The sequence below is a fragment of the Tachysurus vachellii genome, chromosome 5 (genome assembly GCF_030014155.1).
Source record: "Tachysurus vachellii isolate PV-2020 chromosome 5, HZAU_Pvac_v1, whole genome shotgun sequence".
Classification (NCBI taxonomy): Eukaryota; Metazoa; Chordata; class Actinopteri; order Siluriformes; family Bagridae; genus Tachysurus; species Tachysurus vachellii.
The window spans coordinates 11,832,800-11,857,087 of record NC_083464.1 but is presented as its reverse complement, the minus strand read 5'-3'; the positions used below and the strand labels follow the sequence as shown (position 1 = coordinate 11,857,087).

Here is a 24,288-nt window from a genome sequence, read left to right as displayed (position 1 = left end):
CACACTCTCATTCACTCACGCAATCACACACTCCGGACAATTTTCCAGAGATGCCAATCAACCTACCATGCATGTCTTTGGCCCGGGGGAGGAAACCGGAGTACCCGGAGGAAACCCCCGAGGCACAGGGAGAACATGCAAATGCCACACACACAAGGCGGAGGCGGGAATCGAACCCCCAACCCTGGAGGCGAACATGCTAACCACTAAGCCACCGTGCCCCCGGTACTCGTTCAGTCTCATATTAATCAGCAGGAATTACTTGTACTATGTTTAGCAAAACCAGAAAGAATAGTGAAGTAACATCAACTTGGAGTACATCAAATATGGTCTCACTCTTTACACATTTTCAGAAGACCTTTTTCTTTTCTCTGATGAATTTGCTTTAAAAGTCATAATAAGAGCAGTATTTGTTCCAACGGTTGCCATGGTGCTTGATTTAATTACTGGGGGTTGTAATTCTGAGTGAATAAGCTGTCTTCTCTTTCTGAGTGTTTTCAAAGATGGACATCCATATTGAACACAAGGCTTTTAGTGGGTATTTTCATCTAGATCACAAGCTCTCTACAACACAGCCTCCGCTGCAGCATATGATAGGGTGACAAAGCCCAAAAGAATTTTTTTTTTTTATTAACCCTCAGGTTTCATTTCTCAGCTCTTCCTTTTCTAATTTTCAAAACATGTTCCTGTCACTTAGGTTTTAACAGCTATAAACATTTGTTCACTCTTTAGCCTATTCTCTTTAAGTTAATGAGCTTGTCAATGCTTCAGACACATTGCAAATGTCTGGAAAGTGTCATGTGCTACAAAGAAATAATCTTTCCATAAATGTCTTGTAAATGTCACTTCACAGGAAGCTTCGCTATAATGATTATATATACAGTATAATCATTTTATATATATATATATATATATATATATATATATATATATATATATATATATATATATATATATATATATATATATATATATATATATATATATTACAACTAATTCACAATGTCTAAACCAGGCACGGCAAATAATCTAAGCTTATAAATCGCTTAAAAACAAGCTAATTAACTAATGGTTTAGACATGGTGAATTAGTTGTTACAATACAAACAAACAATAACGTACCAAAACAAACACATTATTATAAACCTGTGAATTTCCTTACCATGTTATTGTGCTGTAGTAAATAAAATGGTGAATAAATAGTGTTGGTTTTGCAACATTAATAGATAGGTATCCCAACTTTGGAGGTTGGGGTTAGAGCACAGCCATGATGCAGTACCCCTAGAGCATAGAGGGTTAAGGGCCTTCCTCAAGGGCCTGGCAGTTTGCAATTGGCCCAACTTGGCAGTATTGAACCCTGATCCTCAACTCAGAGCCCTAACTGCATGAATCATGACTGTGTTGTGTAAGTGTTGGTGGTTTAAGCACTGATGTTTGTAACTGTCCCTGTTTCTAAAACCCAAGAGAAGTTATATAATTACAGTAATAAAAATGTTAGTATTAGCATGTGGCACCTGAAACAGAAATGAATTTTCTTTCCAGTAAAAGGATGCATCTGTGGATCATGTTGTGAAATGTTACAAAAGGATTGTTTTTAAAGATTGTTTTATATGAATAATATAAAAAATAATATAGTATGTCTCATAAAATGTTTGCCCTTCAGTTGCACAGTGCAGAAGAGACAATCAAGAAGCATAGATGGAGTTTTGTTGAGGCCTCAGACTCGGGTAAAGATGAAAACCTGAGACTGATTGAGAGAGAGTTGAAGGAGCAGGAGACTCTAATTCAAGGCTACCATGTGGTAAGCTTATCTCTCTGCCAGGACTCATAATATTTTTGTTAGCTGTTAAAAAAATAGCTAAAGAGTATTGGGATTTTTTTTTTCCTTTTCTTTTTTTTTTTTTTTGGGGGGGGGGAAGCAATTTAATTCACTTTTGAATTTTAACTTGCAGGAGAATGAAAAATTGTACCTGCAGATGAAGGCCCTTCAGGCACAAAGTAAGCAAAATGAAGAGGCCATGTTTGCAGAGAATCAGAAGTTGCTCACCGAATTAGCCATCACTAAGTAAGTCGAGCCTGCAGGCACACTGGATTTCTGCAACACACGTGGGCAACATTGGTGTCACAGTTTGTGTGATGTAAATAGAGATTTGTGTTCATCTGAACTTGCAGAGTGAAATATTTATTGCAACGCTAGGGTGGCTAGTTTTTAAGGCATATAAAATGTATATCATGCCAGTACTTTTTTTTTTATTTTTACTTATTTCTTATTTAATTTTTTAAATATAATACATTTAGGATTTCAGGTGTTTAATCTATTTCATATTTTGCCATTTTGCCTGCATAAAGTGTTATACAGGAATACAAGACTGAATCTTTCCATGCAGCATATAATTAATAAGAATTCATTTAACTATAATCTACCTTAACATATTTAATATCTTATAGGGAACAGTTAAATAAGAGCAGTAAGGAGAAGACAATGGGAAATATAGGCAATGCATGCAATGTCCATGGATGCAATGTTGCTGAACTATTGGCTGAGCTACAGACTGCACAGGTAATTTGTTCAGATGTAATTTTTAGCTCTTAAAAGAAAAAAAAGTCTGGTTTTGTTATTGCATGTGTTTATATGTGCAGAAAAGGGAATCACAGCTACAGGAAGAAATACGCAGATTGAAACAAGAGAAACAGGCTCTGCATGTGGACTTGCAGATGGTGAAAAAAGAAAGGGACTTGGCAAAAGCCCAAGTGATCTCTAATTCAGGTACAGCAGGCTGGTGTGGGTGTTTCAAACTGCATGTTTAACCTCTGTGAATTATGTGGTATTTTCCAGCATGGGTCTATGGTTGTCTGTTTTAGGTGATAAAGGTTTTGAGTTAAAGCTGCTAGAGGAAAGGCATAAGGAAGAGGTGGCTGCACTAAAGAAGAGACTGCAGTGGTATGCTGAGAACCAGGAGCTGCTGGACAAAGATGCAGCCAGACTTAGATCAGCTAATGCAGAGACACAGAGACTAACTGAGCAGGTCAGTTGGTAATCTACCAATAATCATGTTGACCTTTTTTCCCAGTTATCTGAGGGAATACATTAGCTTACCTGATGTGTAATTAAAAAATGACAACCTTTTTGTGACCTTGCTAAGCTCACATGACATGCAATAATAACAATCGCAATAAAATTTCAGTGTGTGAGCTAAATACGTCCCCTAAGCAGCAATTGACCAATGGTAGTTGGATTAAATGTCTTCCTTTATTGCTTCTAATCAAATATATCTACATCATGTAGCTGTAACAGTCTCTGTTATTTCCATGCCATCTGTATAGATAATTAGTTAATGAGGCTGTTGTTGATAGTGTTGGCCCTATAAGATTTGCCATTAGCCTTTATACTAAGGGTATTGAAGTCAAATTCTGCCTAAAATACATAATCAATAAAACAGATTTTATGTTAAAAATTAATAGCCTTTGATTAAGGTCCTTGAAAGACTTACAGAATTGCTTATTATCAATAATTATAGTTTGAAAGAAAAACATTTTAGGAAGAAGAGCTAAAACTCAATTTCACTTTAAGGCCATTAATTATACTGATTAAAGCGTCTTTTTTAATGATATTCCAAGTGAGCTTTATTTCCCCTTCCTTTTTACCACTGTGTCTTAAGAACAAAATGTGGTTTATCCAGGACACAGGGCATCAAGCAACAGCAATTAAATGACAACATACAGCATTGAAACACTGAACACAAGAAACTATTATGCTATAAAATCTGCAATATTCTGTGACAAGCAGTAAGAGCATCCAAGCTGCATAACTGCCTAGCAATGTTCTGCTAGAAAAAAAATTGGTTCAAGAAATTCATGTGGATGTTAAAGCGACACGTACCATTTACCTAAGCGTTGCTGCAGACCAAGTATGCCCCTTCATGGCAACGGTATTCCCTAATGCCAGTGGCTTTTTTCATACTGCAAAAGTTGTGCAGGAATGGTTGGAGAAACCTGACAGTGTTCCAGTTGTAGACTTGGCCTCTAGATTTCACAGGTCTCGATCTGATCGGCCACTTGTAGGATGTGCTGTGCAAACAGGTCTGATTCATGGTTTTAAGGGATCTGCTGATAATTTGTTTTGGGGTCAAACACCACAGCACACCTACAGATGTCTTGTGAAATCCATGCTGTTGTGATGGTACAAGGGAGACCTACACAGTTACACAGGTAGTTTTAATGTTCTGTGTAGTGTACAAACAGTGTACAAACAGTTTTTCGAAAATATTCAAACCCATTCTTGTTGATCTAATTACATTTCACTGACAGGTCATACTGAATACACACACTACCCCAGAGGCTTTACGAATCATTAGTCAGCAGACATCTGTTCGTTTCACAAGGATGAGACCAGGGAGTTCTGATGTAAGCTGTCTGATGTTCTTGTGTGGGAGGCATGTTTTTTGCTGCCTTTATCATTTGAACTCACTACTAAAGCTTTAAAAATGTATTCTACCACTGATGTTTAAATCAAGCTGTTTCTAAGAAGCTATATAAAAGCCTGTATATAGAAAAGCATTCTTCAAATAGAAAAAGCTACAAAAGTAGTCATGATGTTGCTCAGTGAGATATAGTGCCCATATTTGTGGGATTGTAATATCTGGGTGGAAAAATAGAATTCTTTCAGAAATATGTTTTCAGAGTGTTTTTTAGTGAAATATAATTTTTAGTAAAATATAACGTGTATAAAATATGCCACTGATTAATATTTCCTATTCCCATATTTCTTTTGTGTAGACAAACAGAAAAGTTACTTTAAGCCAGCAAGGAGGTGCTTTGGTTTTTCATGCATATTCGTGTCCTTTTATTAAGTTTGCTGTTAATGCCCACCCATCTATTTCTGATGTGTGTATACTTTATGTAGTAGTCTTTTAAATTTCTATTTTTCATTTGTGTAAGATGCCTATTCTTTCATGCTTTTAGTTCATATGTCGGTTAAAGAAGTACACATAACATACACCGTGCACTTTAGAAAACTGATGTGCAGTAAAATATGTGGAATCTTTCTCTACAAATGGAAACCTAGGAGATAATTAAGCTCTTTCTGTGGCATGTTTTGTATGCAGGGTGCACTACCAAAATGACTCAAATAATTAAATACCACAGTGGCAATTTGTTGCCAGCAAAACATAAAAGGATTTTTTTGTGTAACATTTCCTCAGTGTCAGCTGGTGATTGTGTCATTGTGATCATTGTCCATCATGTTGTTGAGTCACTGGAGTGCGTGTGTGTTTCTTAAAGGTGGAGAAACTGAAGATGGAGGTAGCAAAGCAAGCTAACCAACAGCAGAAGAAAGTGAAGGAGAGGTCTGCAGAGGCCAGGAGAGTACAGGATCTTGAGCGGCAGGTATAGATGCACTAAGCACAGTTTTACCTTGTGTCCTTTAAGCTTTTCCCCTGAGGGCCAGCTGTCTCACCCCTATGGCATCTGTTTATTCAGTGCACATTTACACCGGGGTTGTTTTCTTTACACCTATAATTGCACATTATCCTTGAATTTCAGCATAAAAGTGCATGAGGAAAAAGGGAGCTTATTGTTTAATTTTTGTACATGAAAAGTATTGCATAATAATTTTTGAATATTCTTGCCACTTAGTGTTTATATCCTCACATATGTCAGGTGAAAGAAATGGAGGAGGTTCTCCGCCGTAGGCACCCAAACTCTTTGCCTGCACTGATGTTTGCTGCAGCAGCTGCGGACGGAGAAACCGGAGGAGAGAATCTTTCTGCAGCTCGTCAGCCCTCTTATTCTGCCGCCCTGCTGGAAAGACGCATCCACAGACTAGAGGCTGAGCTTGAGAACCGTGATGAGGAAGGCAAACGCTCACTCAGAGCCATGGAGCAGCACTTTCAGAGGATCAAGGTGTGAAAAACAGAGTAGACATCTTTTTTAATCTTTTATTTGAAGTACTGAAATAGATTTAATTAGGTAAATATTTTACTGTGTTTTGGGGTTTTTTTTTTCTGTTTGTTTTTTTTTTCCCAATTTAAAAACCATATATTTTATTTAAACACTACATAAAAACAATACGACTAAAATACAAAACAAGCAGAGTGGCTTGTTTTAGCAGGTCATATGCATAGACCTTATTAGTGTTTTGCATAATGTTAAATTGTTAAACTGTAAAATTATGGCAATTCTCTTGTAAATCTATAATAGCTCAGGTATAGTCAGACTAGATATGCACAAAGATCTGTGTGCAATAATGCCCAATTTTAAGCTAAATGGCAGCTCAGTTGTTAAGTCATTTGACTGTCGATCGTAAGGTTTTGAGTTCAAATCCTTAATCCTCCAATGCTCAGTTTTATAAATGAGATAAATGTAAGTTGCTCTGGATAGAGGCATCTGCCAAATGCCATTAACATAATGTAAATGCCAATTCACTTAAATAAGAAATTTTGAAACACATTCCTATTCATTCAATCTTATCAGCCAATCATGAGGTAGCAGTGCAATGCATAAAATCATGCGGCTACAGCCCGGCAGCTTCACGTAATCTTCACAATCACCATCATAGGGGGAAATGTTTAATGTGATTGTTGGTGCCACACCAGTAAGTGACATTTCTATGAATCGAAATGCCTTTTGGATGATAAAGCTCACAGAGAATGGCCAGGATTTTTCAAGATGACAGGAAGTCTACAGTGACGCTTGCATGCTGTGTAATTGTGGTGAGCAGAAAAGCATCTTGGAACACTTCCAGAATTTGTGACAACAGTCCCAAATGGTGGAGGTGGTGTAATGGTGTAGAGGATGTTTTCTTGTCAAACTTTGGCATTCATGCGATGATTGATATTAATGGGACCGCAGACTGTTTGAATATTGTTGCTGAATAATATTCTCTTCATGGCCACAAATTTAAGCTCACACTGGTTTCATGAACATGGTAATGCATTCTTCAGTGGTCTTTAGTCAAAGGAATCTGAATCGGAAGATTTGCACCTAAAAATAAAATCCACAGAAACTGCATAATGAAAAACATCTTGCAGTTGTTTTGATAATAAATGATGGTCCTACTCTGTGTTACTATACTGTTCTAAATAAAGTGTTCAGTTAGTGTAAATGTTAGAATGTACAATGAAACATATATTTTGTTGTAAACAAAAATTCACATCAAATGCATATGCTTTAAAAGGCTTCACTAATTATCCAGCAGTTTGCTACTAAACATTGCTGCTGATTCTTTTATACAAGACGTTTAAATTCAGAAAAAAACATGCTATTGGTCATTTAACATACAGTATTTAAATTATTTAGGATCAACAGAACCATTGTTATAGGCTAACATATCATCATATAGGATAACATATCGTATTGCATGCACTGTATAGTAAATCTGAAGCCATTTAAAATTCAACACCTACCTAAGTGGATTTTAAAATGGAGGGGTAAAGAACAGAACCAAAGTGACAGGAAATAAGAAAACAAGAATAATTCAAGCCTTCCTGGTCCTGCTGTTTTGTATGATTGATATGTATACAGTACCGAACCATTCATGCCAAATGCAAAAGACCAGCCTGCTTATGTGTTTTACTTCACACTTCATTTCAGGCCACAGTGATGCTTTACAGAAGTGGTTGCCATAGAAACAAAAATTACCTTATGATTAATGACATTCTCCTAAACTATCTCACTTCTCTATGTACATTAAATTTCAAATAGTGTCCAGACACTTTAAACCACTAAACTGTATAAATGACTAGCTTGTTGATTGTTATTTTTTTTCCCCTCTTAATTGCAACTCGATTTAAGCCTAGATTTAAGGTTCAACGCAGAACACCACCCACACTTATTCACACCTAGGGACGATTCAGACAAATTTAGCCAGTCCACATGTTTATGATGGTAGAAAACTCGTAGGATGGTAGGAATCACATGCAATGGAAGAACATGAGAAACTCCATAGCCAGTAATCTTTGTGTTTCTATAGCATTTATTTATTCTGTCCATGGTTCTGGACACCACATGACCATTATTTGATCTTGCTCTTACCTGGGCTACATGGCACCAGTGTACCTAATGAACTGGAGTTAAAACTTGTGCAAGACATGGAACAAAATATTTACACTGGTTCATGACCCTTTCTTCACAGAGTTAAGATCACCTCCAAACTGAGAGCCAGACTTGTGCAAAGCCTTGCATGGACAATGATCCCAAGCAACCAATAGGTCTAGTTTAGTTATATACCTCTAAAAGGTAGAAATGGAATCCCCAACAGTCTTGAAGATACTACAATACACAAAAGAACGATGGACAAGCATGTTGTCCCTAGTGTCTTTAGTGGCGTGAGGTGTTTTTTTGTAAAATTGTTCTGTCTGTCCTCATGTGTAGCTATTCCAACCCATTCTAAAGTAATGCAAATTCATCATAATAGTGATTTTTCTCTGGAACTGTGCTGTAACCACTTGCAGAACTGACTGCCCAACAGAAGAACAATAGCAGCACAGCAGGCTCACAGTGCTGCACCATCTCTGAAGTGCATAGACTGTGTAATGATCAAGGGTTTAAAAGGGATTAAATAAGGACTTGTTTAGTTGATACAGGAATGTAAATTGCTGTTCCACCAAAGAGCGAAGTATGGAAAATATATTTTGCTTGCCAATTAACCAGTTTGACAGACATATGGGTGCTCTTCTCTTCTTTGTGTTTTTTAAAATATTATAAATTTGCTTAAAGGTCATGCAATTATTTGCAGTAATTTAGTGGGTCAGATTAATTTGAACTAACCAGCACGGATGTCAAAAATGAAAATGTACTTCAAGCTCTTCCTGTCTTCTCATCCTGAAATTAAATCACTGTGAGCAGATTGAGATGCAGGAGACAGTGAAAACTATTTAAAGCTCTAAATCCCATGGCACTTTAACCTTGTTTGCTTGCAGCTTGTTTTTTTTTATTTATTTATTTATTGTTTGTTTGTTTGTTTCGATCAGTTACTTATGTTTTGTTATTTTTTTATTTTATTTATTGTGAACTGTAAACATTATTTATGAAATTGTAGCTCTGTTTGCCATTTTGGGGTTTATAATCTTTAATACTTAATAATATAAATTGTGTTTCTCAACATAATATTGTATACACAGCTCACAGTCCAGACCTCAACAGTATTGGGTTCCTGCTGTGGTTTGCTATTTAACATTTTTTGAAGGACTTAAATATGTAGCCTCGGGCACTAATATGGGCTCTCAGAAAAACCTACAGTACCAACCTACAGTTAGAAGCTGCTGTGTGATGGGGAAGAACTACAGCCAGTTCAATAAGTATTTGGAAAGTGGAATAATTTTTTATCATTTTGCTTCTGTCAATCACCACAGTAGATTTGAAATAAAGCAATCAAGATGTGTTTGAAATGCAGACATTTAGCTTTAAATCAAGCAGATTAACAAAAATATCGCATTAACCAATGAACTATAGTAAACTATTACATTGTCCATACATTTTCCATACAAAGTAATCAAGCTTAATAACATACTTATAAATATTTAAATAATAAAATAAATAAACAACTATATTACAGAGGATGCGCATCAATTTATTAAAATAGTCAATGACCGCAGACATCATCAAATGCTTTTTGGTTTCTTCCTTTTGAGATGCTTTGATTTACAGCAGCCATTTTTGTTTGCTGCTTGTTTTTTTGGTCTTTCTGCTTTCCGTTTTTTTTTTCTTCAGTATGAGTAAATCATGCTCGATTGGGTTAAGCCATTTAAGAATATTTAATTTCTTTGCCTTAAAAAAGCTCTTGGTTTGCTTTTACGGTATGACATGGATCATTATTTATCGGTACTGTGAAGTTCTGTCCTATCAGGGTTTCAATATTTACCTGAATATGAGCAGAACGTTTACTGCTATGTACTTCACACTGCTACTTCTGTCATCAGTCACATCATCAATAAACACAAGTGATCCAGTTCCACTGGCAGCCATACCGTCACATGCCATAACGCTACTTTTGCCATGTTTGACAGATGATATGGTATGCTTTGCTTCATAAGCCCTTTTTCTTTCGCTGTTTTCTTCTCTTCCCATCATTCTGGTACAGCTTAATCTTGGTTTCATCTGCCCAAAAGAATGTTGTAAAAGCACAGGGCTGCATTTTGAGCACTGTCTAATCGGACCTTTCTGTTCTTCACGGTTACTAGTGGTTTGCATCTTGAGATAAACTGTCTTTGTTGATGTTGAGGGCAACTTAAGAGTGGTGTTGTTTTGGCTGTGGATTGTAAATGGGTTTTCTTCACTAAGGAAAGAATTCCTCTTTTGTGGAAGTTTTGTGGTGTTCCAGACATTTTGCTTCCGCTAATCAAGATCAGCAGTGAATTCCTTCTCGTTCACGTTTTTAATTTTCATGCTTATGAAGCCAACTATAAAATAAAATGCATGGCTAAAATGGAAAAGGTATCAGTGTATTAGCTAATGAGTTTTCCATGTTTACACGCTTGCTATATTAATTTGTTTATTCTGGCTACATTCTATGTCTTGGTTCTACATTTGTATTATATATTGCTAATTAATTAAATTACTTTTGCAGCCAGCAACACTTGCCTTTTACCTTTGGCTCAGGCTGATGTACACACTATTCTTTTTGTATTGATTTCTATTAATTAGAATTACATAAGCATTTACTGACATTCCAATATTTTATGTTAATATTTAAATTAGCAGCCTTGAGACATGCTAGTTGCAAATTTCTAATTCTTTTTCTAGCTCCAGTATGAGCAGCAGATCTCTGATTTGGAGCAGCAGATAGCCGTGCAAGGTTCAGGGTGTCATAACTGCTCATCTAAGAAGTCAGAGACCCAGTCTCACACAGTGGAGGAGCTGGAACAACCTAAGGAACTGCCCCAGAGTGAAGTAAACACTCTAACGTCCAATGTGGGCACTTTAAAAGAGCAACCCCAGCAGCTTCATTTCTCAGCAGAGCACGAAAAGCCCTCTCGACACCAGAGGCAAACAGAAGCAGCACACATCACCCGGATGGAGCGCCTGAACCAAGAGCTTGCAACCAAGAGCCGCACCATCCAGGAGCTGAAGCGTACTGTGGAGAGGCTGCAAAGAGAGAGGAAGAGCATGTTATTTAGCCCAAAATACCAAAGTTCCAGAGCTCTGTCCAAACAGACAGGCAAAGAGCAGTCCCTTGTACCGGTTGAGACTTTCCCATCTACACAGGATGAGAGAGACTATCAGCCTGGAGTTTTTTCAGGCTCTCACATTTCCGAGGTACAGCAGGAGAATGAAAGGCTGAGGGTCAAACAGGAGCAGCTGGAGTATCAGTGGTTAGAAGAAAGAACCTCACTTCAGGCTGCTGCCAAACAAGCACATGTGGAACTCCAGAGGTATGTAAACCACCGGTCATGAACTGGTCATAGTGGTAGTCTGGTAGTAAATCTGTTCTGTTTTTAGGGCTCAGGAACAAAACCTGGAACAGTTGGACTTGCTCAAAGCTGACCACCAAAGAGAAATAGAGCGTCTGGTAGCCAGCCATGCCCTGGAGCACTCCTCTTCCAAAGTAGCTGAACTCACAAATCAAGTGAAATCACAGGAGGTATGGCTTTATATGATACTCTTAAGTCATAATCCATAATCGCATATATATATATATATATATATATATATATATATATATATATATATATATATATATATATATATATATATATATATATATATATATATATATATGACACATTACTGGTCATGGTCATGAAATTAGTTTGTCAGTTCTAATAATGCAAGAATAACAATAATTATTCATATTTACAATAAATAATTTTTATTTATATAGTCAATTCACAGTTTACTTATTGTTTAAAATGTATTCAAATATAACTTTCTTTGTGATTTCAGGTCATGGTACTGCATTTGCGTGAGCAACTGAAGGAGCTACAAAGAAATAAAGAGGCGCTTGCTTTGTCTAAACTCAGAGAGGAAACCTTACAAAACCAAGTAATTAAATTCTTTTAATCTCCATTACTGAATCATTTTACTAGTGTTTCCACATGTTACTACTTTTTTCTGCCATTTGTTTTCCTTCCTTCTTTGTTTCAAGCTGAAGTACTTTCTAAGGTCTTTTATCATAATTTCTCTCAATTTTAAGGCTACGTATAAGCTTTCATTCTCTTTTACGCATATCGACTCAGTTGTGTGTCTCTTCTGTCTGTCTTCAATTTGAGTGGTTGGTATAGATAGAGAATCATTGATTGGTTGCTGTTTATCTCTTAGCATATTGCAGCTTTTATCAAAAGGTCAAGGCCTATGTGCAGCAGCTCAGATAATATAGAGTTTAACACATTTAACTTAAGGGAATTATTGATGTCCTGGTTCTGATGTTACTATTTGTTTAGTAACAGGTAATTCACAAGGACTTGCATTCTGCATGCTGCACATATTACAGACTAATAAAGACTTTAAAATTTTATTACACTCAATTATTGGTAAATTGAGCATGATTACCTGAAAGGGAGAGTTTGATTTGTAACATTTTCGAATGATTTGCCAGTGATTAAAATATGTCAACCAAAATTAAGTCTAATCTCAAACTGCGTGCCTGTCTGCGTGCCTGTCTGCGTGCCTGTCTGCATGCGCATGCCTGTCTTTGTGTCTGTCTCTGTCTTGTCTGTCTGTGTAGCTGACCAAGCTTTTAGAAGAGCTGAAGCAGGCAAAAGAGGCCCACAGTCCAGAGCTGAGACACTTTGCTAGTTTGGAACACAAAATCCATAACATGGAGGTCCGATACAATCAACGTGAGCAGGAACTACAGCAGGTATGTGTGTCAAACCTAACTCCACCTAAACCAACCTAATATTCACACAGACACAAAGCATTAATTACTTTTCTGCATGTTGCAGATGATCACTCAGACACGTTTAGTCGTAGAGCAAGAGCAGCAGGCAGAAGTAACACGCTGGAAAAGACTGGCTCAGGGGAAGAGCAGCGAGCTGGAGGCCTTCAGACAGGAGCTGGACTCTATACTAGATGTGCTTCGAGAGCTGCAAAAGCAAGGTGTGGTGATTCCTGCCACTCAATACTCCTCTGCTGCTGGCTGTATATCCCGGACACTCAAATACTGATATAGGGTTCTCTGTATAACCAAGCATACACTCAGTTTTGTCTGGGAGACACTGTTTACAGTGCAAATCCACTTGAATACTCTGGACAGCTCTATCCAAGCTAATATAAATAAAACATACCGTTTGGATGAACTGTACTAGTCCCCTTTAGGGCTAATTAATTAGTGCCACAGCAATATTTGTTGCAATTGTGTGTTTTCTTAAAGACGTTGTTACAGGTTATTCATAAGCTGGTAGATATTACATTACAATTTAGTTTCAACTGGAAATAACCACAGTGAACTATTAAAAGCTTTTTCACACACTCACCGTCCAGTTTAATAGGAACACCTTTATATATCCATGTTTATACACTTATCCAACCAGCCAAAGCATAAAAACATGCTAATACAGATCATGATCTTCAGTTAATATTTACTGTACATGAAACAAAAGAATGGGGAAAAATGCAATGATCTGAATTTAAATTCTTGTTTATAGCAGTTTCTGGAATACCAGCCAATCTGGTACAGTCACACACAACAGTCTGCACAGAATTGTACAAAAACTGCAGACTGAAAGACTAACCTGAGTGCAAGACCATACATATTCAAATAAGCACAATTTTAACACTAGTGAGCAGAAAAGCATTTCAGTATGCACAACACATCAAAACCCGTGGTGGATTGGCTACAACAGCGACAGACCATACTGGGCTCCACCTCTCTCAGCCAAGAACAGTCATCTGAGGCACAGCACCATCCAAACTAGACAAATAACTGGAAAACTAAAATGAAACTCTACAGGCTAGCCTTAGAAGAGTCTTCTGATTTTTCAGAGATGATCTTTGCATGAAGCCATCATGAAACCAAAGCCAGTCCTGCACTACACTTTGCTTTGAGCAAGCTGAAATTCATTTTAGCCTGATGGGTCACTTCAGCAACTCACCTGCACTTACACTAGGATTTGAATTCAGATGGCATGTAATTTGAATAAATTTTACATTTAGAGCATTTATCAGACATCCTTATCCTGAGTGACTTACATTTTATTTACATTTATGCTATATAAGATTAAGGGCTTTGCTCTGGGGCCCAGCAATGGCAGCTTCGTTGACCTGGGAACAACGTAAGTCAAACTTATGACCTTCTGATCAGTAGACCAATGCCTTAACCACTAGGCAGTCACAGCTCCATAATGGATTGGTCTGCTACAAAACAAGAATCTGTGTGCAGTTCTAACTTATCATTTGTATTAAAGTCATAAGTTTTAAATACTAGGAATGTTTTAATGCACTCTCCCCTTCGTTGTAATTTAAATAGAGGTAAGCTTAAAATAAAAGAAGAAAAACATGCAATTGTACAGATCCACAGTTGAAATGTGATAATGCTGACATTTCTCATTGTTTAATTTATTATAGCATTATTGTTGTAAAAAAAAAAATAACTTCTCTATGTGTATTTGAGTTTTGTGACTGAAAAGCAACAGGTTTTCTGAATGTATTAAAGCTACATCATGCCTGTTTAATAATCAATATCACTGCATGCAATGGGTAGTATTTTCATCCTAATTTCACCTGGACTTGTTTTATGTTAAAGTGCTCAATAAGGAGTAAGATCACGTTGACTTCAGTCATATTACCGAGTACACACCGTTCCATAAATCTCTTTGAATCTGTTTTCAGTCTCCTGACTGCTGTTCTGATGACAGGCTTCAGATCCACTGTGACATTGAGAAGGAGCTTATTGAATGAATGATTAAGTTATAAAATTCAAATGATTCATCAATGTTACTTTACAATCATGTACAATATCACAGCTTAGCAATAGTTTGCAACGTCTCAAAGTAACTCTTTGAGGAAAAATTGATTCTTAAATTAATCGATTAGATTAATAGGTTTGTTGTATGTGTTTTTTATGTGGTCATATTTTGTGGGTTTACAATATACAACATGACTAAGCTGTTTTCAGGTTGGAGGAGAGCAGAACTGCAGTGCAGAGAAAAATAACCAAAGGGGTAAAATATCCATCCACATGCACAAAATATGAACCAGAACAAGATGTTTGTTTTCTTTACAGAAAACGTCTGAGCCTACAAAGTAATTTTCCATCCACCTGACAGGAGTTTAGCTTGAAACGGACAAATGTATTTCAGTGCAAGACATTAGAGTTTGGACAGCAGTGATTTGCTTTTTTTTTTATTCTTTAGATTAAGCTCAACAAACGAAAGATATTAAAGCATAAATATAACTAAAACGGTTATTAGATGCAAGACCACATGCTTTATGGTGATGGTGCAATTAAGCTAAAATGAAGGACATTGAACTCTGATGCATAGTGAAGCCATTTCTAGAAATATCTATCAAACAATTATCTTTTACATGATCTCAGCCTGGTTATATCCATAACCGTTGTCATTGTCGCATTGTTTTAAAAATCGAATGTCAGGTGAACGCACATCCTAAGAGGATTTTTAATGGATATAGAACCAGCAAATGTATTTTTTTATTCTCTTTTAATGTTTTTTTTTTTTTTTTTGGTTTTTATTATGGTTCTTATTATGATTCTTTTGCTATATGATGAATACATTTGTGTTTGAGACCTTTTTTGTTGTTTTGTTTCCCAGGTATGCCCGGTTTCATTGTTTAAACAGTTAATAGCTCTGAATGTCTACTCTTGGTTTGAACTGTGTGTTTTACCTGTTCAGAATATAAGCTAGTATTGTTAGCTATACACTATGAGACAGATGGGCAAGTGTTCACTTACTACAAGCATCAGTGAGCCTTGGGTCAGTTCTAATGTTGTCTGCCCTAGGACCACTTTTGTTAGGCACCACTGCGTACCTGAACACCCCACAAGTCCTGCCATTTTTGAGCTGTTCTGACCCAGTCGTCTAGCCATCACAATGCGCCTTTTTATTTCATATCTTCAAACACTTATTTCTCATTATGTTACCACATAGCTCACAGAATTCCATAGAGGGAGATGATTTGCGCAGGCACCCTGACCCTGAAATTACCCTAACTCCAAGATAGTCGTGCCAAATGAGGCAGCAGAGCCAGGTGCCCTGGGATTGTGCACTCTAGCTATCAGCTAATGGTCATTATTTTAATTAGTTGCTTTTGCTTTGAATTTCTCTTTTCATGTTTCCTCCATCATTTTTTATTTGCTAGTTGTAACACTTTCTGGGATTATCATATCGTCAGAGTTGGAGGCTGTACAGGAGGCCTACAGGCCTTTAGTGGACAAGTGTGAATAGTGAGAGAAAGTAAAGCTGCAGTCAGGGCTCTCCAGTATTTTTAAGACGAGTCACTCAGCATGCCTCCACTTCAGAATCAGGTAAGAAAGATAGAGTCTGTAGGGATCTGCTAATAATGAGCATGGTAAATGGAAGTGAAGTGCTTTACTGCCTGTCACTTAGATGAGTCAAGTTATTGAGGTGTAAAAGGAAAATCTTAGGATAGGGTGCTGTAGTAAAACTTTTAATGGTGCTATTTTGGTTCTGCAATTTATACTGTAAAAAGATATATTGTGATACACACACGCACACACACACACACAGTCACACATATGACTATTTATTTTTATTTGTATTTAAATTAACTGGATTCTTTTACAAAATGGACTTCCTACAAACCAGGAAGGTAGCAATTGTGGATTTCAGAGATTCACAGCTGCTCTATTTCAGTAACTTATTCAAATTTATGCATGATATATGTTCGATGTATAATTTATGTTTGACAAATTCATACTATGACAGCTGTGCTTAGAATAATATATAAAATTACATTATATTTCTGAATCCAATTTCAGTTTCAGCACTTTTCAGCAAAACATTCTCAAGGGTTTGCAGAAATATAAACCAGATGAATATGTCTACCAGTATAAGACCCACCATCCACATGATCATTCACTGTCTTGTTTTTGTTGAAGATTTAGCCAATGTGCACTATTGGACCAGATGCGGTACTGTAGCTTTTGTATTGAGGCCAAAAGGGAAGCTCTCAGGAGCATTTCATTCATTTTCAGCATATATGCGTCTTGAGCATCTAGAGATTATTAGGAATGTATAGGTTGGCTTTGTTTCTGGTTTAGTCAAGAGACTGTAGACAAGAAAGCCAAAAGGGTTGATTCTGAGGGCTAAAGTTGAGCAAGATATAAAGTTGAGCATCTCCTGTGGCTCTCAGAGTAACAGGTAATAAGAGAGATTTTTGTCGTCTCTGGTAGAGGCAAGACATTTGCAGTGAGGCAGTGTCACAGGTTGTCTCAGATTCTCTATTATTTGGAAATTAATACTTAAACTTTCTTCTTTTTTTAGAGCAGTCAGACATTAAAAGTTACATTAAATAAAGACTCAATGCCCTGTTCTGTAAATGGTGATCATCATTTAATGCAATTAATTCCCTTTTCAATTGCTTTTCCTTTTCTGCAATTGGTATATTGATGATAATTACTATTATTAACTGACTTATTTTTAACCTTTAATGCTGGTTCCTGGCAAATACATTACACAGCTCCTTTTTCATATGCCTCTTAAATAGTTTTACTCTATTCTGCTAATGTTTGGGCCTTCCGTATGTGTATTCAGACACTGTACATATTTTGGTGCTAGATGAATATGTGCAATGTGAATTGGAAGGTATCGCTATATGCTATACATCAACTGTGACATGTAAGTAATGTTGCTCTATTGTGGAAATGTGTGAGGTAGTAGTGTATCATCATTAACCAATTAAAAAAATAAATTAAATAACATTTTGCCTCAGTCTGAGTTTCACCCCTGTGATCTATACTGTAATTAAATGAAGAAACATTTTAGTGTTCCACTGGTGTGCTGAATTTTTGTGTGATATAAAACAGATCTCCACTACAGATACTAATGTCTGATTTGTATGTATCGCCAAAACCTCTAACACATTGTAAATAAATGTCTGTTTTGATCTGTTTTACCAAACCATATTTTAAATCTCACTTTTGGTTGAGTGCAGATATGAGCTTAAAACCCATCTCTGTAGTCACCTCTTAGTCATAGGCACGCTCATCTACAGAGCAGAGGTCACATTTCCAGTAACCTCATCTACCCTTCTCTGTTGTCTGAGTCTCAAACAGTGGTGGTAGGAGGGCTCTAGAATTGCCGGTCTGCCATAAGGAAAGCTGATTTTATCTTGGCTTTAGCTTCCCGCTACTCTTTCGATTTTCTGACGCTAACTGAGTCCTGGATATCCCCACAGAACGCAACTACACCAGCTGCTATCAGCATATAACCCTCCACTCTGTCACCACCTCCTCTGTAGCTTCTGGCACTCTTTCATCTCTTCCTGATGCTGACTGCTTTTCTTCACTACCCTTGGACTCAGCCATATACACTTTCCTCTCCTCTCTTTCCTCATCCATGTACTTTCTCTGCCCTCTGTCCACTAAACCCAAGAAGACTTCTTGTTCTGCTCCTTGGCTTTCAGATGTGTTGCGCAGCAATCGAAGAGAGCTAAGATCATCAGAGAGAAAGTGGAATAAATCACAACTTGATGCAGATCTTGACTCTTACCATACACTCCTGGCAAAGTTCTCTTCAGACGTGTCTTCTGCCAAGACTTCATTCTACAAGGAAAGACTTGAAGCTTCTGCACAATACCATTTGTAAGCTGAAAAAACATCCTCTCTTCTCTGCTCAACCCCCCTGGCTTGTTTGCTTCAAGATTGAACCTTCACTTTTGCCCTGACTGCACCTACATTTCACAGTCAGGAATCCCCTGAAGAAATTTTACAACTCATCTGGTCTTGCAATCCTACCACCTGCCCATTGGATCCACTCCCTTCCACTATGCTCCAGACTATCTTGCAAGAGATTCTGCCCTTCATAACCACGATCATCAACGGATCCCTAACATCTGGTCATGTACCAACTACTTTCAAGGGAGCAATGCTTATTCCCATCCTGAAGAAACCTGCAGTGGATCCATCGGACATCAGTAACTACAGACCGGTATCACTTCTTTCTTTTCTTTCAAAAACTCTTGAATGCATTGTCTATAATCAACTGCCTATCTATCTCTCACAGAACAACCTCCAAGCTCCCAACCAGACTGGCTTTAAAGCAGCACATTCGACAGAGACAGCCTTTTTGGATGTCTCTGAGAAACTACTACAGCAGACCTTTTGAGCAGCTTTTGATACAGCTTTTGATACTACAAGACTCCCTTGTCCACCCTCAGGAGTCTTGGAATTTGCAAATCAGCATGGGAATTAAATTTGTATTCATTCATTCACAGCATTCAGCAGTCACCCTTATCCAGATTGACTTCCTTTTTTTCCCCCCAATGTTTTGGGAAAGGTCGCTCATACAGTATCAAGCAACATGGAGGGGAGTGACATCTGCTCTATGCAGAATCTCCACTGGTGTCCCACAGGGCTCAGTACTTGAGTACTTCTCCCTGCATACTTACTCTCTTGGTCAAGTTATTTCCCCACACAGGTTCTCTTACCACTGATATGCTGATGATACTTAACTTATCTTCTCCTTCTCACCCTCAGTTACCACAGCTTCTGTTCTAATCTCAGCATGTCTGGCAGACATCTCCTCATGGATGATGGCTCTTCAGTTGAAGCTCAATCCCAGCAAAACTGAACTGCTGATAATGCCTGGTGATTCATCCCCAGATCAGGATCTTGCATTATCCCTGCATAATGATCTGATCTCCCCTTCAGTCACAGCTTGCAGCCTTGGGGTAACCATGGACAATCAACTGTATTTTCCTTGCAGGTTGCTAATGTGACTCTTATCTCAAGACTGTACTACTGCAACTCACTGCTGTGAGGTCTACCTACTGTATGAATGCAATTTGTTCTCTGCAAATGATCCAAAATGCATCTGATTTGTTTTCAACCTGCCTAAGTTTTTTCCCAGTACCTAACAGCTTTAAGGGTACTCTTGGCAAATGTGTGACCCTCCAAGGATATTCCTCCCCAAACCATCACTGATTCACTGCCAAACCGGTCATGCTGGATGATGTTGCAGAAAGCATAACATTCCTCATGGCATCTCCAGACTCTTTCACGATTGTCATATGTGCCCTGTGTGGACCCGCTCTCATCCGTTAAGAGAACCGGGTGCCAATGACGGACGTGCCAATTCTGGTGTTCTCTGTGAAAAATGCTAATTAAGCTGCACTGTGCTCGGATGTGAGCACAGGTCCCACTAGAGGGCGACAGGGCCTTATGCCACCTTCATGGAGTGTGTTTTCGAAATTTTGGTCAGAAAGATGCAGACCAGTTGCCTGCTTGAGGTCATTTTGAAGGGATCTGGCAGTGATCCTCTGGTTCCTCCTTGAAAAATACTGTTTAGTATTTATTTAAAAAAAACTTTGAACAGTGTCTTAGGCTCCTGGTATCTTAAGACTGTAACATAGTAAACCAGAGTTAATGTATTTCAAAGACTTAAAAGCACTTTTGTATATCGCTCTGGATAAGGGTGTCTGCCAAATTCTGTAAATGTAAAACAATAATGTCAAAGCAAGTCCTGAATGAATATTTTTTAATATTAAATAATTAATATTATTAATGTGCATATAATATTGTATTTTTGTTTATAAAATATAAATATTTGTGCTGATTTCTTTTTTGAGTAAGCTGTGGTTACTTTACCTGACTATGTCTAGTTTATTAATTTTAGCTGTTGGAATCTTTTTGTTAAGCAAATTGAGAAAGTAGGGTCTGTGAATCGCCTCAACTTCAAGTGCCATCTAATATTGTCTCACACATTTACAGGGGACTTTTTGGCTTTGTTTGATGAATTGTTCTTTTTTTAAAAAAGGTCATTACGGCTTGTTTCACTGGTTGCCATGGTGGCTGTGGTGATATAATGCACTTTGTGTGTAGGGAGGGGGGCATATGAGAAGAGTGAATGAGACATTTATAAGATGGACTTCCAAAGTGAGGTAACACAAAGCTTTTAGTGGGTCTGTTTGTTTAGATCACAACCTCTCTACAACCCACAGGCTCTGCTGGAAGAATGAACCTATTTTATTTATTCATTAATTTCTTTAATAATCAGTTTCTATTTTTCATCTCTTCTTTTGAATGTCTGTCAGGCTGCATGCTGAAGACAGCAGGACAGACAAAAGGTGATACATACTGTATCATATACAGTGTGCTATTTAAGAAATAATGTACATGCTGTTATAGCAAAATATGCATATGACTGAGTGATAGGATTATCACCATGAAGCTGATTAAAGTTCATTCTACATCAGTTTGTTCCAGTACAATAATCTGATGGATAAAGCAGCTTATTATTAGTATAGCCACACTGGGACTTTATGAAACACCCATTTTGTCTATGTTTTCGATATTAAATTCCACTTCCTTGACCCAAACTAAACTGTAAATGTATTTTTTAGGAATATTATTATTAACCTTACAGCAGCTTATGAGGGTAAGGCTCCTGTTTCCTTACTGCTACAGTCCAGGATTCATTGTGGGATTATCTCTCAATACCGATTCCAAGCCAAGATAAAACGGGAGGGTTGCGACAGAAAGTGAAACTTGATCAAATATATAATAAATGCAATTGGCAGGTTTGTGATAGAGCTTTTGTATGTATAGAAAAGAGACTTTAAGCTAAAAGGATGAAAGACAAAGGATGCAAGAAGAGAAGCAGTCTCTGCAGGTGGACTTGCAAATGGTGAAAAGAAAGGGACTTGGCAAAAGCACAAGTGATCTGTACCTCAGGTACAGCAGGCTGGTGTGGGTGTTTCAAACTGCGTGTTTATCCTCTGTGAGTTATGTAGCATTTTCCAGTTTGGGCCTATAGTTGTCTGTTTTAGATGATAAAGGGTTTGAGGGCTTAGAGCTGCTGGAGAAGAAACCTAAGGAAGAGGTGGCTGCACTGATGAAAAGACTGCTGAGCAGCTCCTGAATCTCAGCATATCATTGCAAAGATATAGCCAGACTCGGATCAGTCGAATGCAGAAACACAGAGACTAACTAAGCAGGTGAGATGTATTCTATAATCGTGTTGACATTTTCACAGTCATCTGAGTTAGTTCATTAGTTTATGGTGTGTAAATGGCTGTTGATTACTCACATCTGAATGCCTTTAATCTTTTTGAGATCACATGACACTCATGAAGTGAAAGGTTTTTTGGCTAAATCCTTCCTCTAAACAAAAGCTGCCGACTGGTAGTTAGACTAGATTACACACTAAAATGTTTCTAATTAAAAAATTATCTACATCATTCTTCATCACCAGTTTTGCTTTTATGTTATTATTTCCATGCCATCTATATAGATAATTAGTGTAAATGTATAAATGTTGTTTTCAATGTGAAAAACATTCTTTTTATTATCTTATTAGCCAATTTCTCTTGTCTTTGTGCTCCATCAACATTTCAATTTTCATCAAGGATTCACAGTGAATTATTAAATTCAATTTAATTTTCATTTTATATAGACAGGTCATTCTCATTCTGATTTAAATTAGCACCGTTAAACATTAACACTAGGACAATGAGTACAGTGCAGGTTGATTTAATAGCAGGTCAAATGGAATATGCAACACCTTTTGACATTTTTGACCTTTATTCAGCCCACATCATTTCTTCACAAACTATTGACTGAAAATTTCTTCCTGAAGCAGTTCGATACTGGAGACATGGCTATCTTTTAAATGGCCGGTTCTCAGCAGGTTGCATCATAGGAGTTCACTACCATTGCTTTACATCTGTATTTTGCCACTATTTTAATTCAGTTTATTTGTATATCACTTTTAACAATTGAAATTCTAAAAACAGCTTTACAGAAGCACAGAAACGAAAATTTTAAGTTTAAAACCCTACACAAGGGAGAAATCTGTAGTGTAACTAGGCTCACATAGGAACCCATTGGCTTCCTGACACTGGCAATTATAAATTATTACTGATGCAAGAGAGCACACTGCTGCAGCAGTCTACGGCTTTGAAATAAAGCTATGTGCCAGTTTATATAAGGAACCTATACTTCACAGTGGATTATACCATCCATGTACTATAAATTTCAATGCATTGTACATGTATATGCTATACAAGGCCATAATGGTTGACCTGACAGCTTAATAGAAACACACTTGCTGTTTCTTTAAATGCAGCTATTCAAACAGAAAAATGATCAGTTTAACCATGCCCATTACATATCATATAAAATGCTCTGTTATAATATTCATAAATTATATATTCAGCCTCACTGTGAGTTATTGCTCTTTTTATGTCTTTTTAAGACAAAAAGATTTATAGAGGTTGAATGAATGAACATTTATTAATGGAACATTGAAGCTTATGATAAAATACATAGGGGATGTACATTGTTCAAAAAAATTAAGGCAACACTTAATCATCACAGTATAACACTAAATAACTTCAGGGATATCAATCTGTCCATTTAGGAAATTGAAGTTATTATGAATCAGTTTCACCTGCTTGATTTTTGGTGTAATTTGTTCTCCACAAATTACACAATGTTCATAAATAAAAAAAATAACTTTTATTTATATTTTGTTCATCTAGAGCCAATGTGTTAGTGTTGCCTTTTTAAGCAGTGTATATTTAAATGCTCTTACAATCTATAGTGTAGTTATGGTTACCATATGGTTACTATACTTAACTATTTGCTTTGTCTTTTGGCAGTATGAAATTAGTTATTTTTAATGATTTTGAACACTAAATCTTCATCATATCTTCATCAGAAAAGATTTTGTACGGTTGAAAGTTGCTGCTGAAAAAAGAACAATGTGTTAAATCTATGTTTATGACTAGCTGTCCCATATCTACATGTTGTTTGCATACTGCTCATTAAATATAGAAACATATAGTGAATATTTCATGCCAAATTAAAAAGAGTAAACCAGAATGGCAATGTGTTTCACTCCACACTTTTTTATTGAGACAACAGTGATACTTTATAAAAGCCGTTGCCATAGAAACAAAGACTATGTAATGGTTAATAGCACTTTCTTAAAGTACCTCACTCCTCCATACACATTACATTTTGATATGGTGTCTGGTCACTGTATACCACAGTAAAATATCCATACTCATGTATGAAGTGACAAAGTTCAAGTCACTGAGCTCCTTAATCAAGTTCAGTACAAACTGATTTATCTGTAACACATACAACAAACTTAGCTTTCATGAAAATCCTTTAATTTTTGAAAATTGTACAAATTTAGGCATAAGAAGA

The 24,288-nt window shown here is 37.0% G+C and overlaps 1 protein-coding gene across 3 annotated transcripts in view; it reads left to right on the top strand.

Annotated features, from left to right (window-relative positions):
* cep162 (centrosomal protein 162) overlaps nucleotides 1-15,522 on the top strand; it is a 30,365-nt gene extending 14,843 nt beyond the window's left edge. For 2 of the 3 annotated variants that reach the window (XM_060869792.1, XM_060869791.1), the window contains exons 16-27: nucleotides 1,663-1,800; nucleotides 1,952-2,064; nucleotides 2,448-2,559; nucleotides 2,640-2,766; nucleotides 2,862-3,025; nucleotides 5,280-5,384; nucleotides 5,658-5,900; nucleotides 10,740-11,368; nucleotides 11,436-11,577; nucleotides 11,880-11,978; nucleotides 12,661-12,795; nucleotides 12,881-15,521. In XM_060869792.1, the coding sequence (XP_060725775.1) occupies nucleotides 1,663-1,800; nucleotides 1,952-2,064; nucleotides 2,448-2,559; nucleotides 2,640-2,766; nucleotides 2,862-3,025; nucleotides 5,280-5,384; nucleotides 5,658-5,900; nucleotides 10,740-11,368; nucleotides 11,436-11,577; nucleotides 11,880-11,978; nucleotides 12,661-12,795; nucleotides 12,881-13,102 (2,229 nt within the window). In that variant the 3' untranslated portion in view covers nucleotides 13,103-15,521. Of the gene's footprint in view, nucleotides 1-1,662; nucleotides 1,801-1,951; nucleotides 2,065-2,447; nucleotides 2,560-2,639; nucleotides 2,767-2,861; nucleotides 3,026-5,279; nucleotides 5,385-5,657; nucleotides 5,901-10,739; nucleotides 11,369-11,435; nucleotides 11,578-11,879; nucleotides 11,979-12,660; nucleotides 12,796-12,880 lie in introns of all 3 variants that reach the window. The other variant, XM_060869793.1, reaches the window with a different exon arrangement.
* The last annotated feature ends 8,766 nt before the right edge of the window (nucleotides 15,523-24,288 follow it).